This window comes from Macrotis lagotis, chromosome 4, assembly GCF_037893015.1.
Source record: "Macrotis lagotis isolate mMagLag1 chromosome 4, bilby.v1.9.chrom.fasta, whole genome shotgun sequence".
Lineage (NCBI taxonomy): Eukaryota > Metazoa > Chordata > Mammalia > Peramelemorphia > Peramelidae > Macrotis > Macrotis lagotis.
Window position 1 is genome coordinate 271060577 of NC_133661.1, and position 17968 is coordinate 271078544.

General features: G+C 37.9%; 1 protein-coding gene across 1 annotated transcript; it reads left to right on the top strand.

The window, feature by feature from the left end:
* Positions 1-5651: 5651 nt before the first annotated feature.
* On the top strand, positions 5652-7840 carry RPS29 (ribosomal protein S29). The gene is made up of 3 exons (XM_074236023.1): positions 5652-5763; positions 6018-6117; positions 7602-7840. The coding sequence occupies exons 1-3, from the start codon at positions 5702-5704 to the stop codon at positions 7608-7610; spliced, it is 171 nt and encodes a 56-aa protein (XP_074092124.1). The 5' UTR covers positions 5652-5701; the 3' UTR covers positions 7611-7840.
* Positions 7841-17968: the final 10128 nt, after the last annotated feature.

The following is a 17968-nucleotide window of genomic DNA, read 5'->3' on the forward strand; positions in this document are numbered from 1 at the left end:
GGAAGGATGGGAAAGAAATGGAGAAATTAACATTTGTATGCTTGATAGCAAAAGAGGGTGGGGCCAATTAAAGGAATTAAGAGCAAGGTAAATATGAGACAGATGAGATATCCTCGTATTTGACAGCCGAGGTCAAGTCTTAGTTTGTCTTCCTCTTTATGCCCTAAGAAGATTTTTGTACCGGAAAAAAATGATTAACAAGGAATTGATACATAAGATCAGTAAGGAGTAAAAGTACTCAGCCATTGTAAATTCAAGTCACCTGAACTATCTACTGAGTACTAAGTGGATCAATTAAGAAGCATTTAAGTACCTACTAGGTGAGATATTTGTACAGTGCTTTACAAACCTTGAAGTGCTCAGTCTTATGAAGGCTCTGTTAGGTGCTAGCAGCTATGAATGTTAGCCACTTTCAGTGGGCCCAATTGTACTACCCTTTAGCTATCTCAAATTTAATACCTCAAAAAAACCAGAAATTGAATAAATTGAGGGGACTAGGATAGGAAATAGTTAATAGTGGGACTCGACAGAGCCACACTGACTCCAACTTGTGACTCAATCCTGGATTTTTTTTTTTTTTTTTTTTTGCTGTGTTGGCAGTTTGAAAAGGATATCTTCAAGAAATTAACCTCGTGGGCTCAAAATACCATTCCATCATTGCTAATGTTGGATTTGCCCCTTAACCTCTAAACTCACCAACCTAAGCTTACAGTTGAATCTTAACTCAACATCTCTTCCTGGCCCAACTGGCCTCTGGTAATATTTTGGGAGATACCTACTTCTCCTTTATTGGTCAGAATGGGAAGGGTTCTTTTAAATGCTTTCCTTTAGGCAAAAGGGGGAAATGTCAGGACTCCCATGCTAAGACCAATCCTTCTCTTTCTGGTTTTAGAAGATACCCTGTTTTCCAAAGCTAACACCCAGAAAGCAAGCTTGGTATAATAACAATCCTTTCACTCATGTTCTGGATGAACTTTGATGCAGCATAATTTTAAAATTGTTACCAGATCAATGAGCTCAGAAAAACATCTGAAGGAACCATGCTCCTGTCTTGAAATTCTGCTATGGATCAAATTTGTCTCATTGTTGCTGTTACTCCTCTGTACCATGGCTACAGCAGACTGCATGGTCACTGATATGTATGTATAATTATATATCAAATATATATCTAAATAATCAAAGGAATATTCATTGCTCATGGCTGAACCATGCCAAAATAATAAAAATTGACAATAATACCTAAATAAACAGATTTAGATCCCTATCAAATTAACAAAGGGCTACTTGCTATCACAATAAAAAAATAACAGAGTTCATCTAAAGGAAGAAAAGGTCAAAAATTTTAAGGGAAATATACACCCTCTGGGCTCACTTTCTATCCTAAATCAAAACTGACAGTTTGCTTTCCCAGGGGGATGGTTGCTACTCCTCCAAGGTACTGCTCCATGCTACTGTTGGCAATTCTCCTGATAATTGGGGAGTCTCTGCTTGCCTGCTTTTTTCTTGGCTAATGGTTAAGGTGCCTCAGTTATTTAGAAAGGGCACTTACAGCAAAGGCCATGACAGGAAGAGTAGTTAGAATCTCCTCCCCCAAACCTAAGATATGCTCTTATTTTTCCTTGACTTCTTCATCTCTCTTTCCCTGAATTTTGATCACATTATGTTCTTTCATCTGTTTCAGGTACTCCTCACTCATATCCCCCCTCCCTTCTCCTTATGCTATGAGTGTTACCAGGCCATGTTTTCTTTTCTCACTAAAACTTTTGTAGGATCATTATCTCCCTTGGGTTCAATCTTTACCTCTATTTAGATGACTCCCAGATCAATATGTCCAGCCAGAGTCTTTCTCTTGAGATTCAATCCTAAATTACCAAACTAACTTGGGCTATCTTGAACTAGACTGCCCACACGCAACTCAACTTGTATAGAAGAGAACTCATTATTTTTTGCCTCAAACCCTCTCTTCTTCTTAACTTGCCCATTTCTGTTGAGGGTATCACCCTTCTTCTAGTCACCCAAGTTTGAAACTTCAGGAATCATCTTAAATCCCTATTTTTCACTCAACTCCTCATTTCTTATTAATTGGGCAAATCTTGCCAATTTTATATCAAGTTCTTTTTTCTTCACTTATATAAACACCACCATAGTCCTAGAGTTTATTTTCTCTACCCTGGACAATTTCAACAGTTACCTAATTGATTTTCCTGCCTCAATTCTCTTCTTTCTCTGATCCCTCTTACAATTAATTGTTAAAGAAATATGAAGCTCCACTGGTTCCCTCTAGGATCAAATACAAACAAACTCCCTTGGCATTTGAAGTTTTTCAAATTCTGGCTCTAGCTTACTTTTGCAGGTTGCACATTATTACCATTTTTTGAGGGGGTTAATCTCTGGAGTCTGTTAAACAGCTTTTTTAGTTTTTCAACAGTCAATTGCTAAATTTTCAGCACCTGCATTGAATTTACACTCTGTAAATGCTTTTTTTTTTAAAGTTTTTTGCTAGGCAATGGGGTTAAGTGGCTTGCCCAAGGCCACACAGCTAGGTAATTAAGTGTCTGAGGTTGGATTTGAACTCAGGTACTCCTGACTCCAGGCCATTGCTATGTCCACTGCGTCACCTAGCTGCCCCTACACTCTGTAAATGCTACAAACATTTAGGGCTGGATTTATTGATATTTTTTATTGTTCAGACTTAAGAAAGGGATGGAGAAATGTTAGTAATACAGATTAAATTTACAAGTATATTGGAAGTATCTTTTTAAAATATTCTATCTACTCTTAAAGCCAAGCCTCCTTCAAAGCTCAGCTTGTGTCAAAGGGAAGGTAGAGTAAATTTATCCTCCAAATCCACTCAATTATTAATATATTCATTTACATATCTAAGTGTTGTTTTTCCATTGATTTTTCTATATATATCCATATTATTTCCCCCAATAGATTATAAAGCCAAGGACTGATTTTTCTTTTAATTTTTTTGTTTTTGTATCCACAGCACTGATTACATGATCTTACATATATTAGAGGCTTTAAAGAGTGGTGGTTGAATGAATACAAATTTATATGACAAAAAGCTTATCGAAATAATTTGCAAAGGGACAAATTTTTAAATAAGTAGAGTTTGTTAGATAAGGTTGTGAGCTCTGAGGCAGACCTTTGTTTCCCTGACTATCCCTTAGCACTGTGCCTGGTATATAGTAAGTGCTGAATAAATGACTTGCATTCCCCAATTGATGATCAAAGGATATGAAAAGGCAATTCTCAGATGAAGAAATTAGAATTACCTATAGTCATGAAAAAAATGCTCTACATCATTATTGATTAGAGAAACATACATTAAATGTACATTAAAACAACAGATTGGTCAATATGACTAAAAAGGAAACTGATTGATATTGGTGGGAACATAGGAAAACTGGCACACTAACACATTGTTGGTGAAGTTGTGAATTGATCTAACCATTCTGGAGAGCAATTTGGAACTATGCCCAAAAGTTCTATGCCCTGAAACTATGCCCCCAAATTGCTCATATCTTTTGACCCAGAAATATCAGTATTAGGGCTGTATACCAAAGAGATCATAAAAAACATATATATATATATATATATATATATATATATATATATATACATACACACACACATATTTATAACAGCTTTTTGCTTAGTAGCAAAGAATTGGAAATTGAGGGGATGCTCATCAATTGGAGAATGACTGAACATATTGTGGTATATAAATGTGATGGAACACTATTGTTCTATAATCATGAGAGACAGGACTTCAGAATAATCTGGAAAGACTTGCATGAATTGATATGAGTGAAATGAGCAGAATCAGAAGAACATTGTACATAGTAACAATCACACTGGGTGATGATCAAATTTGATGGACATGTTCATTTTAGTAATAAAATAATTGAAGACAGTTCTAAAAGACTTGTGAAGGAAAATACCATCCATATCCAGAGAAGAAAGTGGCATTTAAATGCAGATCAAAGTTTACTATCTTCAATTCTTCAAACTTGTCTTATGTATTATATTTTTCCTCTCTAATATTTTTCCCTGTTTTGATTCCATTCTTCTTTCACAACATGATTCTGATGGATCTATGTTTAGCATGGTTATACAAGTATAACCTATATTAAATTAGTTCTGTCAGAGGATGGGGGAGGGAAGGGAAGAAAGGAGAAAAATCTGAAACTCAAAACTTTGCAAAAAATGATTGTTGCATTCAATTTACATCAATGTATAGCATGGAAACAATGTAAAGACTATTAGCCTTCTATGTGGGGGGAGGGAAGGGAGGGTGGGGGGAAAATTGTAAAATTCAAAACCTTACAAAAAATGATAGGTAGATATTACTGTTGTATATAATTGTTGAAAACTACTATTGCATATAGTTGGGAAAATAAATAAAATATAAAAAAAGACTCAAAGCTTGCAGTTTTACTTTTTTCCTGTGTTTATCAAATGCATACCTTCAGTTTTTATAGCCATACTGATATTTGATATAGTTATTCTATACTGATTTTACTGGTTTTACAAAGACTTATTATTGAAGAACAGATTAAAATTACAGCTTCAAGTTATTTACCAGTACTTTCTATGTACTAGATACTGGTCTAAGGGCTGGGAAGACCATAAAAACCACCATCACCACCAACAACAAAAAAGAGAAAACTAGTCATTACTCTCAAGGAGCTCACAAACTAATCTAAAAAGCTTCACTTATTAGCATGAATTTCTCCAGGAAAAAAAAAGAATCTAAACCCCCCCAAGCTGAAGTTATGTAGTGTTAGAGAAATGCATGCTGTTATTTTTTTCAGCAGGAAAAAGATACAAATGTCAGTAATTTAACTGCATACTACTTGAAATGTGGTATGTATTAAAATCATAGTGCCAAAGGTGGTTTGAATTTAAATTTGCAAATTATTCCTTTTAGTCTAAGAGCGTCTCCTACTGTCACCACTTTGGAAATAGTTTTCTTACAGTATTTTTCCTTATTTATTCCAGTAGGTGTCAGTGCTGAGTTGGAGGGGAAAAAACCATTTTTTGTTCAGAAAAGTGTAATTTCAGTATAAGAAAGCAGTGGCTGTAGTCAAAAAGTAACTGTTCTTTCAAATTATTTTTAACAATTACTTTTATTTTATTTTATTTTTTTTAAGAATTAAAAATTAAAAAGAGACCGTGTCTCACTATCTTGCCCAGGCTGGAGTACAGTGGCTATTCACAGGCGCGATCCCACTACTGATCGGCACGGGAGTTTTGACCTGCTCCGTTTCCGACCTGGGCCGGTTCACCCCTCCTTAGGCAACCTGGTGGTCCCCCGTTCCCAGGGGGTCACCATATTGATGCCGAACTTAGTGCGGACACCCGATCGGCATAGCACACAGCAGCCCAGAACTCCTGGGCTCAAGCGATCCTCCAGCCTCAGCCTCCCGAGTAGCTAGGACTACAGGCGCGCGCCACCACGCCCGGCGAAGACGGCGGCTTGCATTTTAGTTAATCAAGACTTCTGGGCTGTGACGTAAGCGGGAGAGGCGGGCCTAAAGCCCAAAGCTCGTCCCTTTCCTCGAGCTTCACTAGGCTCCCCGCGCATGCGTTACGTCCTCACGTCACTTTTGCGTCAGGTCGGGCCGGGGCTTGAAGAGCACATGCGTGAACTCTTTCCTTCCTTTTGTGTCGCGTCTTTGGCAGTGGCGCCATGGGTCACCAGCAGCTGTACTGGAGCCACCCTCGTAAATTCGGCCAGGGGTCTCGGTCGTGGTGAGTTCTAAGTCGGGCTGGCGGGGTGACGCCTCGCTTGGCAGGGGGCAGCACCTCGCGCACCTTGGGGCGGCGCGAGGGGAGCTGGCGGGGGTGTCGTGGCCTCGGCGTTAGGCCCGCGCCTGCCATCATGGCGGCGCCCCGCCGAGCCCGCGGCCTGCGCCGGGGCTGGGGGTGGGAGCGGGGCCGGAGAGGCAGGCCGCCGCCGCGCCCGGGCTGCCGGAGCTAACGCGGCCGCCCTTGCCTTTCCTCAGCCGCGTCTGTTCCAACCGCCACGGCCTGATCCGCAAGTATGGCCTGAACATGTGCCGCCAGTGCTTCCGGCAGTACGCCAAGGACATCGGCTTCATCAAGGTAAAGGGCACCTCGCGCCGCCCCTCCTTCCCAACCTGCTGCCTGCTCCCCGGGGGCCAAGGATTGCCATTTCCGTGCGGGGCCGTGATCATCGGGTGTGGAGACCCTTTTTTGCAAATAAAAAGATTCTCTTTCTGCCCTTCGGAAATGAACCAGTGGTAGCAATATTGAAATGACTTAATGGATGCAGGCTTTTCGACCTATCTTTTTTGTCCTGCACCCCATTTGTATTTTGTGAAACCTTTGGATCTTCCTACTGCTTCTAAATGCGTGAAAATGTGAAAGGACTAAAAAAAGTTGAGTTGTAATAGAATCTACAGAATGTTTTTCTAAATTTTTAGTCTAAAAAGTAATAAAACTGGTAGTTAGAATTAACTTTTTTCATTGAGTGGTAGACTAGAGCATGATGCAGGAAAAACTTCCAGGATTACAAAAACCCTACTCTGAAAGGATTTAGATCCCTTGTTTAACTAAAAAGAAATTAAGATAAAGTATCAAATAAATAGTATTTTGAGCGGGGACTGACCACCCCCCTTATTCAGAAGAACCTTATCTTGAAGAAGGTGATACCTTTTCACAGTATCTTGAAAATGAGTTAGGGGTTTGGGAAGGCTGAGAAAGAACCTTTCAAAGCACAAGATACAGAAAGGCATAATGGTAATGATTGTACGGATGTATTGAAGTTAAAAAGCCTTTATTAAAGGATTAGTATATTTTAAGACTTCAGGCTAATATCTGTACAAAGAAGGTAGTTTGCTCTCAAGAGGGAGGTATGAAAATAGCTGTATACAACCAAGATATATAAATTGAAGATCACAGAAGGAAGACACTAATATTAAGGGGCTATTTAAAGCTTCCTTTCAAAGGTAAAGATTTTACTTGGCATTTTAAAGGAAATTCACAGACAATGAGACTGAATTCCTGGCATAGAAAACTGCCAGTGAAAATACTCAGTCAGGACATGAATTGAGGAAAAGCAAGGAGGAGAATGTCATTGGATCTGAATAAGGGAGAGTTGAGGGAGCAAGATATAAAGATACAAGAGGCTAGGTTATGAAGGTTTGAAAATAGGAAAGTTAGGGAAAAGGTGAACATTTGGGGGAGTGAAGGTGGAGTTTTGAACTTGTTGAGTTTTAGATGTCCAGTAAACAGTTGCAAGATTGGAGAGATGTTAATCTTGAGGTTAGGACTAGATGAATAACAATGATCAGCGTATAATTCAATAATTGTATCCTTGGGATTAAAAAGCATTGAGTGGAATTGTAGAGAAGAAATTGAAAGATTCTGAGATCTGTGATATTCTGGAATTAGAATTGCATTCATTTAGAATCTGGTAGATAAATTCATTGACAAGTGGCAAGTCTTTGGGTTAACATTTATCAAAGTAATTATAGAGTACTTAGCACAGTCTGGCACATGCTAGGAGTTTTAATGAACATTGAATGAATAATTGTAATCTTAAGTTTTGTTTTTATTTTTTCTAGTTGGACTAAGTCGTATTTCCAGACCTGCTTCATTAATTACTCTTATCAGTGGCCACCATTGGATTTCAGTCTGTACAACTATTTGATCTACCCACCTGAAGATCGATTCTGTTGTGCCTGCTATGCTAATTTGTATACATAATTAAAAAAAGGTCATCTCAGTTGTGACTAAAATTTAGTGTGAACTTATTGACCCTTCAACAAATTATGTGAAAATAAAAAATAAGATATTAATCATATCTACCTCTTAGTTTTTAATGCAGCACAAATAAGTGAAGCACAGAAAAGGAATGTTCATTTCTGGTTCTGTTTCAACTTACATAAACATGTGGTTTTTTTCCTCTTTTCAGACCTGGAAGTTAGTCAGGACCTTTTACTATAATCCTGCTATTGTACCTAGTTCATTCCACTGGTAGACTCCCAGGTATTTTATATTGTCTGAGGTTACTTTGAGAGGAATTTCTCTTTCTAGCTCTACCTGCTGTATCTTGTTAGACATATAGAAAAGTTGAGGATTTATGAGGGTTTGTTTTATATCCTGCAACGTGGCTAAAATTGCTAATTGTTTCCAGTAATTTTTTTTGATGATTTCTTGGTGTTCTCTGGGTAGGCTAACATCTGCAGAGTGAGTTTGTCTCTTCCTTTCCAGTTCTAATTCCTAAAATTTTTCTTTAATTGCTGAAGCTAACATTTCTAATACAATATTGAATAGTAGTGGTGATAATGGGGATCCTTTTAACTGGTAGCTGAACAATTCCCTTATTTTTCCCCCAATTACATGCACAGGTAGTTTTCATCATTTATCCATTTGCTGGTTTTGAGTTTTGCATTTTTCTACAATCCTCCCCATGGCAGTGAACAATCTATGTACAAGTTGTACATGCATAAAATTATGTGTATTTCTTTTGTTAGTCATGTTGGGAAAGAGGACAAAGAAGTTTTAAAAAGTGAACATTCTTTGCATTAGACTCCATAGTTAACAATCTCTTTGATATTTTTTTGGGGGGTGTTGCAAGGCAAATGTGGTTAAGTGGCTTGCCCAAGGCCACACAGCTAGGTAATTACTAAGTGTCTGAAACTGGATTTGAACCCAGGTACTCCTGACTCCAAGGCCAGAGCTTTATCCACTACGCCCCTATTTTTCTTTTTTTAAAAAGGCTTCCTGAATTCCCATTCCTCCTGGTTTCTAATAGAACAGTAGTGTTCCATATACCACAATTTGTTCAGCCATTCCCCAGTTGATGGACTCATTCAATTTCCAATTCTTTGCCACCACAAGCAGAGCTACTAGGAATATTTTTGTATAAGTGATGTTTTTACCCTTTTTCATGGTCTTTTCAAGAGTGTAGACCCAGTACTGGTATTGCTGTATCAAAGGGTATGCACATTTTTGTTGCCCTTTGGGAATAATTCCAGATTGCTCTCCAGAAAGGTTGGATGAGCTCCACCAACAATGCATTAATGTCCCAGATTTCCCACAGCCCTTCCAACATTGATCATTGTTCTTTCTGGTCATAGTGACCAATGTGAGAGGGGTGAGGTGGTATCTCAGAGCTGTAATGATTTAGAGCTAACAGTCTCTTAACAAGTGATTATCCACCTTTTGTTTATTTCCTTAACTGGTTGTATTTCAGATTGCCCAGACAGGCCACTGAATAGTCTGAGGATAACTAATAAGGTCTTTTAATGGGCCAATAGGATGAATATGCAGCATTAGACCTGATCACTCCTTCAGCTTGATTATTAGAATAAGACACATCAACAGTAATACCTTGTATCAAATTCCGTTTTTAAAATGAAATGTTGGGAAAATGTTCATAAAAGGGAATTAAAGGAAAATGGAAGTGATACCTGCCTGCCTCTCCCCCTTCAAATGAAAATAGTACTAAAATCAGAAAGTATAAAGGATTTTTTCATATTAATTGTAGCAAAAATATGTCACTGTCTAATGCTGAGGTATAGATGGCTTTGCTATGAATCTAATCTCAAAGAAAGGCAACACTTTGAAATTAGAAAATATTGGGCAGTTTGGTGGTGCAGTGGACAGCCCTGGAGTCTAGAGGACTGGAGTTCAAATGTCTCACTTATTAGCTGACCTTGGACAAGTCATTTTATCCCAGTTACCTCAAAAAAAAATACAAGATATAAGGGTATGTTCTTAAATTTACTCTTTAAGTTGATGTGTCCCCATTTCTCCCAATTCTGACCCCACCCTCAACTAGTTTGGAAGGAATTGGAGCTGCTACAATAAAATTTGGGGAGTGAGAAGTGACTTAAGTAGTAACCCAGCATTTAAAGCAGGAGAGCAGTTCCCTTCAAATAGTTGTTAGTCTAGAGCAGGGTGGGGAAATCTTTCCAAGACTAGGGTCAGATATTCCTGTTTCTGATCTAGGGTATCAAATGCCACATAAATATATTAAAGTTGTAATTGATATTTTAATATTTGAAGGCAACTTAACCAAGTTTTTTTTTTTTTTTTTTTTTTTTTTTTTGCAAGGCAAATGGGGTTAAGTGGCTTGCTCAAGGCCACACGGCTAGGTAATTATTAAGTGTATGAGACTGGATTTAAACCCAGGTACTCCTGACTCCAAGGCCGGTGCTTTTATCCACTATGCCACCTAGCCACCCCTAAACCAAGATTTTTTGGAACACAATACTTATGGAAAAGATGATATTTGGCATTAAGAACTGATTGAGTATAGTGATTAGTGGTTTCAAGAGAAGATCCCCTGTGGAGTACCTGAGATATTTCCTTGGTCCAGTTTTTATTACTGTTATCAATGATTTGGATGAAGAGATAGCATCTGTAGAAATTTTGTAAAGTGCATGTAGCTAAGTAGAACAACCAAGATACAGTTAGCATCCAAAGAAATCTTGACAGGATTGAATTCTAGACTATCTAAATAAAACCTATAATAGGAATTTATTACATTTACCTTCACAAGCATCAGTTTGAAAAAGATCTAGGACTTTTTTTTTTAAAATTTTTTTGAATGTAATTTTATTTTTTCAATTACATGTAAAGATAGTTTTCAACATTCATCTTTTTGTAAGCTTTTGAGTTTCACGTTATTCTTTCTCCTTCCCTCCCTCCTTTTCCTCCCCATGACTGAGTAATCTGATATAGGCCATACATATATAATCATATTTAGCATTTCCATGTTAGCCATTGTGAAAGAAGAATCAGAATTAATGGGGGGGAAATTGTAAAACAAGTTTAAAAAGGAAATAATATGCTTTGGACTGTATTCAGACTAGTTTCTATTGGAAGTCTTAGAATTGTTCTTGATCTGCTGAGAGCAGCTGAGTCCATCACAGTTGATCACACAGTGTTGCTGTTAATGTGTACAATGTTCTCCTGTTTCTGCTTACTTCACAGCATCAATTCATCTTTGCAGGCTTTTCTGAAATCTTCATTTTTTAAAAATTTAATTTAAATTTTTCCCCAGTTACATACAAAAACAAGTTTCATCATTCACTTTTTATTTAAGGCAATAATGGGATTAAGTGACTTACTTGGCCAAGGTCTCACACACACACACACACACACACCCACACACACACAGCTAGAGTGTCTGAGGCTGGATTTGAACTCATGTCCTCCCTCTCTCCAGGGCTGGTGCCCTATCCACTGCATCACCTAGCTGCTCCTCAACATTCATTTTTAAAACTTTTGAGTTCCAAATTCTCTCCTTCTCAGCCTAGTTCCCTTCATTGAGAAAGCAAGTTATTTGATACAGGTTAGAAATGTGTAGTCGTGAAAAACATTACCACAATAGTCATGATGTAGAAATCTCCCCCCCCAAAAAAAAACCCCAAGAAGTCTCAAAAAAAAGTATGTTTCGATCTCTTTTTTTTTTTAAGTTTTTGCAAAGCAGTGAAGTTAAATGGCTTTCCCAAGACCACACAGGTAATTATTAAGTGTCTGAGGCTGGATTTGAACTCGGGTCCTCCTGATTCTAGGGCTGGTGCTCTATCCACTGCACCACCTGTTTCAACCTCTATTCAGACATCATCAGCTGTTTTGGGGATGGACAGTATTTATCACAAGTCTTTCAGAATTTTCTTAGTTCACAGCATTGCTGAAAAAAGGTAAGTCATTCATAGCTGATCATTTTACAGCCTTGCTGTTACATTGTATATAGTATATTTCTCTGCATCTGTTCATGAAAGTATTTTACTGAGAGCAGCCTTTTCATTTTCTTATAACAGAATAGCATTTCATCATAATTATATATGACAATTGGTTCTGTCAACCAATGGGCATCCCCTCAATGTCATTCAACTGTAAGTTTAAAATTGTAGTATCAATAATGTTATTTGATGAAGTATAATTCAAATGATAAAACATTGAATTTTTGAAAGGTCACTATATAAACAGTGAAAGAGAAAGTACCTAAAAATATGTAATTGTTACTGAGAGCTTTCTAACACAAACTGGCTATGTGACATTTTGCAGGTCACTTAAGTGATTCTCTTAGACTTAATTTATAGTACCCGATCTTTGTTGGTGAAGGAGGTTTTGACATAGGGAACTCCTTAAATTGAGGAAATCATATGTTTAAACAAAAACAAGTGTAAAGATAGGTTTTTGAAAGAAGTTTCTCTGATGCATTTTGATGAGCTTCCAGGGAAGTAAGCTTTCATTTGGGAACTGTGAAGAAACCTTGCCCAACAGAAAAATTGGCATGCTTGCTGGCACCTTCCAAAGAAAGAAAAGACAACTCATGGTTAGGTCAAAGACCAAGGATACACCAAGATGGATTTCAATCTCTGGGGTTGCCAGCAAGATGAATTGGTTGATTAAGATTCTTGGGAAGTTGGAGTCTGTGAAAGGTGCTACTCTATGCAGGTTTATATTTTATATTTTTAATAGTATTTATTTTTTCCAATTACATGTAAAGACAATTTCTAACAATCATTTAAAAATGAATTCCAAAGTATCTCCTTCCCTTGTCAACCTCTCCCTAAAATGGTAAGCAATTTGATATAGGTTATGTATAGGTGATTATGTAAGATATATTTCCATATTAGTTATGTTGTGAAAGAAGTAAAAGAACCATGGGGAAAAAAAAACAAAGAAAAACTAGTATGGGGGTGGCTAGATGGCGCTGTGGATAAAGCACCGGCCCTGGAGTCAGGAGTACCTGGGCTCAAATCCGGTCTCAGACACTTAATAATTACCTAGCCATGTGGCCTTGGGCAAGCCACTTAACCCCATTTGCCTTGCAAAAAAATAAACAAAAAAACTAGTATGTTTTAATATGCATTCTGACTTCATCAGTTTTTTTTCTGAATATGGATAGCATTTTCCATCATGAGCCCTTTTTAATTGTCTTAGGTCTCTATATTGCTGAAAAAAATTAAGTTATTCTTAGTTGATCAAACAATATGACTGAATCTGTGTACAATGTTCTCCTGGTTCTGCTCACTTCCCTTCATTTCTTGTAAGCCTTTCCAGGTTTTTCTGAATCTGCCTGCTTGTCATTTTTTTTAGGTTTTTTGCACAGCTAGGTAATTATTAAGTGTCTGGGGTCGGATTTGAACCCAGGTACTCCTGACTCCAGGGCCGGTGCTTTATCCACTACGCCACCTAGCCACACCTGCTTGTCATTTCTTATTGCCCAATAGTATTCCATTACAATTATATACCACAAGTTGTTCAATCATTTCCCAATTGATGGACATCCTCTCAATTTCCAATTTTTTCCTACTACTGCTTCTATAAATACATATGGGTCCTTTTCCCTTTTTTTGTGATCTCTTTGGGATTTAGACTTGGTACAGGCTGGATCAAAGAGTATGCAGAGTTTGATTTTCCTTTAGGTATCAAAAGTGTTCTCCAGAATGGTTAGATCAATTCACAACTCCACCAACACCTATTTTCTTGTGTCTTCTCCATCTTTATCAGTTTTTTTCTCTCATATTAACCAATCTGATAAGTGTGAGGTGGTATGTCAGTATTGTTTTAATTTGTTTTTCCCTATCAATAATAATTTAAAGTATTTTTATATGGCTATAGATAGCTGCCTATATATAAAATTATAGAACTACCTGTTCATATCCTTTGACCATTTATCAACTTGATATTATTGTCTTCTTCTGAATTTGTTTCCTTGATCTTCCCTGTCACCATAATAATTTTCTATGTTCAGATTCTTTTTGTTTTTTTGCTCATCTTTTCCAGTCTATTTTGTTATTTTTAAAGCTAAGCTCCACTCCTGGGGAGGGAGGGATTCTGTTCCAGGTTTCTCGTGCCAGGTCCTGACTTAAATCTGGTGCTACCCTGGTACCTCTGGGGGACCCTCATGTTCTGCAGAGGTTGTAGGGGCCTGACAAGTCACTTGGTGCTGGGCTGAGACACATGGTGTAATATGGTGCTGCCATTCATCTGTTTTCCTGGTGCTGAGCTGAGGCATGTAGGGGACCTTCAGGTTGTATTGAGGCTGCTATAAACTGCTGCTTGCCTGGTGCTGTACTGAGGTGGGATTGGGAGGTGTCTGATGCAGTGCTGTGGTTTAGGCATCTGGAGATTCACTGGGGGCTGTGCTTAGACCCATTTGGGGGGGGGGGAGAGACTTAGGTGCATGTGTCTGTTTGCCTGGTCCTGTGTTGGGACCCAGGGCTTCCCAATGGTTTGCTGAGGCAGGGCCTGCCCTGGACTGTATTCTCCCTTTACTTGAGTGAGGCAGACCTTATTACCAACCTTCCAAGTTGTCTTATGCTAGAAAATTGTTTTACCCCCTCTTTTTGTTGGTTCTGCTTTTTCCAGAATTCATTTTTGAAGTTGTTTGGAGATGAATATAGGAAGTTCAGGCTATTTCTTGCTTACTCTGCTTCTTGGCTGCTAGAAACCTACTGGTTTATTTATTTTATTTTTCAATTTATTTTTTCAATTGAAAATTTTATTTTATTTTTCCAATTACATGCAGAGGTAGTTTTTCAACATTCATCTATTTGCAAATTTATTTTATTTTATTTTTGTTTTTTGTTTTTAGGTTTTTGCAAGGCAAATGGGCTTAAGTGGCTTGCCCAAGGCCACACAGCTAGGTAATTATTAAGTGTCTGAGACTGGATTTGAACCCAGGTACTCCTGACTCCAGGGCCGGTGTATTTGCAAATTTATGAGCATCATATTTTTCTACCATCCTCCCTTACCTCCTCCCTTCCCATGACAGCTAACGGTCTGGTAAAAGTTGTATGTATTTGTACTGGTTTATTAAAGGAAACTGAAATGTAGTAAGGACCTACCAGATTGCATTTAAAATTTCACATGGTGATATGAAAATAACAACACTAGTAACTGGAGGAAAGTTCTTTTAGGACATCTTTAGGACATCAGAATTCTATGATATTACCTATAAGCCAATTATGGTCTAAGGAGAAGGGACTTGCTGAGCACATGGAACCAAAGCATGTTGATTAAAGCATTTTCCAGTCCAGGGAGTGCTAGGGACTATTCCTTGTAAATATGTTTTGGGGTCCACACCTAGGGACTTGGCTCATCCCTGGGTATTTACCTAAAGACATCTGTAATATCCTGTACTCAAGCATCTGAAGGTGTTTTGGCTAAAACTCAGGGATCATTGAGTTTGGTCATGGAAACTCAATGATTACTGAATTCAGCCTTGAAAACCCTTGTACCTGTGCCATTTTTATGAAGCACTATAAAGGACTTACTTGGGAAAGGGACTTTGTAAGATTCTCCCTTTGGAAAGGACTCTGACTAAGGGACTTTCGCAGTCAAGACCCTGAAGGTTGTGTTGTGGCTCACTTCTACAGGCAGATATTCAGGAGTAGGAGCCTCCTCAGTTTGGTGAAGTATCTTTCCTTTATTTTGATGTTTTCCTTTATATATATTTGTGTGTGTGTGTGTGTGTGTGTGTGTGTGTGTGTGTGTGTGTGTGTGTATTTCTTGGGTTCTAAGTATATTATCTTGAGTTACAAGTGCATTATTTCTTGAGTTAGAAGTATGCTAGCTTTAAAATCTCAAGAAAGAGTGAGCATGTCATTGTAGGGACAGATCTGAACTGATCAAACAAAAAATCTGCACAATCTGTAACCCTTTCTATTACAATTGGTGTCATGCACAGGATCTGTGCCACAATGCCATTCTTTTATTTTTTATTTTAAAAAATTTATATTTATATATATATTTTAAATTTTTGTACAATTGATTATTTTATACATTACTAAAATATTCTTGTTTAAGAGTAAACATAGTATTCCCCCCCCAAAAAAAAAATAGACCCTCATGAGCAATAAAGTAAAGGAAAGAGAAAAAAATAAAATAAATAAATTTTGCTTCAGTCTGTGTTCCAACACCACTAGCTTTGTCTCAGGTGGATCACATTCTTTATGATAAGTCCATCACAAAAGCTACTTCCATATTTTTCCACCATTGCCATTGCTGAATGCAATTCCCTCCATTCATACTCCTCACTATCATATACTATATTTTCTCTCCTTTCACTCTGTCCCTCTTCTAAAATGTGCTGTAGGGTAGGTGAGTGGTGCAGCAGACTGATCACTGACTCTGGGGCCAAGAGGCCCTGAGCCCACAAACCACCCCTAAGGCCCAGCAACCACCCAGCCCCATGGTTCTGGACAGGCCATCCAATCCCAGTCCCTTTCAAGAAGTAAAAAAGAAAATGCGTTATATCTGACCATTCTCCCCCATGATCCATCCTCTCCTCTATCACTCACATCTCCCCTTTCCCCTGTTCTCCCTTCTCTCCTTTTTACTCTAGATATCTATACCTTATTGAGTGTATATGCTGTTTTCTCTCCAATCCACCTCTGATGAGAGTGAAGGTTCCCTCATTACCCCTTGCCTTCCCCCCTTCCATAGCATTGCAATAATAAAAAATCTTACTATATGAAATATCTTAGCCTATTCCACCTCTCCTTTCTCTTACTCCCATTACATTTCCCTTTTAGCCATTGATTTCATTTTTACAATATATTATATTTTCAAATTCAGCTCTTCCTGTGCTTCATCTATAAAAGTTCCTTCTACCTGCTCTATTAAATGAGAAGTTTCATATGAGTATTATCAGTATCATTTTCCTGTGCAGGAATACATGCAGCTCATCATCATTAAGTCCCTCATATTTTACCCTTCTCCACTCTCTGCTTCACCTGAGGCTTGTATTTGAAGGTCAAACTTTCTGTTCAGCTCTGGTTGTTTCAATAGGAACAACTGAAATTCCCTTGATTCATTGAAAGTCCATCTTTTCCCCTGGAAGAGGATATTCAGTTTTCCTGGGTAGTTGATTCTTGGTTGCAATCTGAGCTCTTATGCCTTCCAGAGTATTATATTCCAAGCCTTACGAGCCCTTAATATAAAGTTCTGTGTGATCCTGACTATAGCTCTACGATATTTGAATTGGCTGCTTGTAATATTTTCTCTTTGATTGGGGAGTTCTGGAACTTGGCTATAATATTCCTGGGTTGTTTTGTTTTGTTTTGTTTTGTTTTGTTTTGTTTTGTTTTGAATCTCTTTCCAGGAGAGATTAGTGAATTCTCTCAATTTTTTTTTTTTTTTAGGTTTTTGCAAGGCAAACAGGGTTAAGTGGCTTGCCCAAGGCCACACAGCTAGGTAATTATTAAGTGTCTGAGACCAGATTTGAACCCAGGTATTAAGTGTCTGAGATCAAATTTGAACCCAGGTACTCCTGACTCCAGGGCCGGTGCTTTATCCACTATGCCACCTAGCTGCCTAAATTCTCTCAATTTCTATTTTGCCCTCTCCTTCTAGGATATCAGGGCAATTTTCCTGTAGGAATTCTTTAAAAATGAGGTCAAGGCTTTTTTCCTGATCATGACTTTCAGGTATCCCAGTAATTTTTAAATTATCTTTCCTGAATCTGTTTTCCAGATCAGTTGTTTTTTCAATGAGATGTTTCACATTTTCTTCTAATCTTTCATTCTTTTGATGTTGAAGTATTGTGTCTTGACTTCTCATAAAGTCATCAGCTTTCTTCAGCTCCTTTCTACATCTGAAGGATTTGTTTTCCTCAGAGAGCTTTCTTATCTATTTTTCCATCTGGCTAATTCTGCTTTTTAAAGCATTCTTCTCCTCAATGACTTTTTGAACTGTTTTATCCATTTGACCTATGCTGGTTTTTAAGATGTTATTTTCTTCAGCATTTTTTTGGATCTCCTTGACTAAGCTGCTGACTTCATTTTCATGTTTTTCCTGTGTCTCATTTCTTTTCCCAATTTTTCTTCTATCTCCCTTACTTGATTTTCAAAATCTTTTTTGAGCTCTGTCATAGCCTAAGCCCAATTTCCATTTTTCTTGGAGTCTTTAGATGCAGGAGCTTGTACTTCCTCATTTTCAGATTGAGTATTTTGATCCTTCT